This window comes from Gavialis gangeticus, unplaced genomic scaffold, assembly GCF_001723915.1.
Source record: "Gavialis gangeticus isolate Ggan-Ray unplaced genomic scaffold, GavGan_comp1, whole genome shotgun sequence".
Classification (NCBI taxonomy): Eukaryota; Metazoa; Chordata; order Crocodylia; family Gavialidae; genus Gavialis; species Gavialis gangeticus.
This window is the reverse complement of record NW_017729004.1, coordinates 6,358,069-6,359,315: the sequence shown is the minus strand read 5'-3', so window position 1 is coordinate 6,359,315 and position 1,247 is coordinate 6,358,069. Positions and strand designations below refer to the sequence as shown.

Below are 1,247 nucleotides of genomic sequence, written 5' to 3'. Positions count from 1 at the left end.
CCGTCGTTTCCCACAGAACAAGGCTCACGCGTGGGGAGGCACACAGTTTATTACGACAGATACCATTAGACAACCGACTGCCCCCGTGGAATGGATGCAAGTTAGAAGGGGAGGGCGTCTACCCATTCATTACACTTGTGCCTTTCCTACCCATGAAGGCACCAGGTTTTAATATAAAAAAAATAATGTAAAATAGTGATTTTGGAGGAAGCACTTCACATCTCAAGGGCGATGGAGGAGCGAGGTCTAAGCCCTCTAGGAGCTGCTGTTAAAAAACTAAAAATTCAAGGAGTCAAGCTGTGTGGTTTAATCCTAAAAAAAAAAAAAAATGCATTGCTCCAGAAGTACAGTTCTAGGTTCCAGGAGAGATGTGTGCAGTGTTGTATCACGCGCCCGGAGCATGGCCATACGCCGTTACAAAACCCATAGTCCTCCAACCCCCAAAAAAGTGCAGTCCGCAGCCTATCCAAATGGGGTTTCTGTGCTTCAGTTTGTTAAGACTGAATAAATACTGTGTTTAAATAGATGTGTCTACTACAAAATGCTCACTTCTGACTTTAAATAACAACTAAAAAAAAAAACCCCCAACAGATGTTATGTCTTTAAAATATGCAAGAGAAGAGTGCCAGAATGACAGCTTCCAGAGACTGAAGTGCTTTTGCCTAAGAGGCAGGAGCAGACAGCAGGAGAAATAGTTTATCATCTTGCTGTCCCCTTAGTGCCTTAGCCCTAAACTGCAGGTCACTCTGCATGCAAGCAGGTAACTCAGTCTCCAAGTTGATTCAAGCCTTGTCCTGTTGGACAAGAGACTCCAGAAGTTGCCAACTCAGTATGTGCATGTGTGGGGTGTGTGTTAGGGGGTAGGGGGAGCAGAGGGGGTGTGCATGGAGGGGGGAAGTGGAAAGGGATTAAGCTCTACAATATCCACTAATAGCTGGCGTATGGTAACAAATGAATCCCAAAGAGCCAGATGGTGGTAACTCACCACCCACCTGCACTGTGATTCAGACTGCAAGGCCAGTACCATGCACAAGCTATGCACAGTATTGTAGAACCACAACCCTCATTTGGCTCTGTTTTTCTTCACCTAAAAAAAAGGAGGACACCTCAATGTGAGGCGTATATCTGTAGTACACAAGTCACCACCAGCACACAGATACCAGGCATCTTCTTTCTATTCCTTGGGTTTCCCCCAGTATTCTTTGTACATGGAATACAGCACACCTGGAAAAAAAAAAAAAAAAAAA

General features: G+C 44.7%; 1 protein-coding gene across 1 annotated transcript in view; it reads right to left on the bottom strand.

The window, feature by feature from the left end:
- Positions 1-29: 29 nt before the first annotated feature.
- The window catches only part of HIGD1A (HIG1 hypoxia inducible domain family member 1A), a 7,175-nt gene continuing 5,957 nt past the window's right edge, over positions 30-1,247 (bottom strand). Inside the window, exon 4 of the mRNA XM_019508059.1 lies at positions 30-1,224. Within this exon, the coding sequence (XP_019363604.1) occupies positions 1,175-1,224 (50 nt within the window). The 3' untranslated portion in view covers positions 30-1,174. The remainder of the gene's footprint in view (positions 1,225-1,247) is intronic.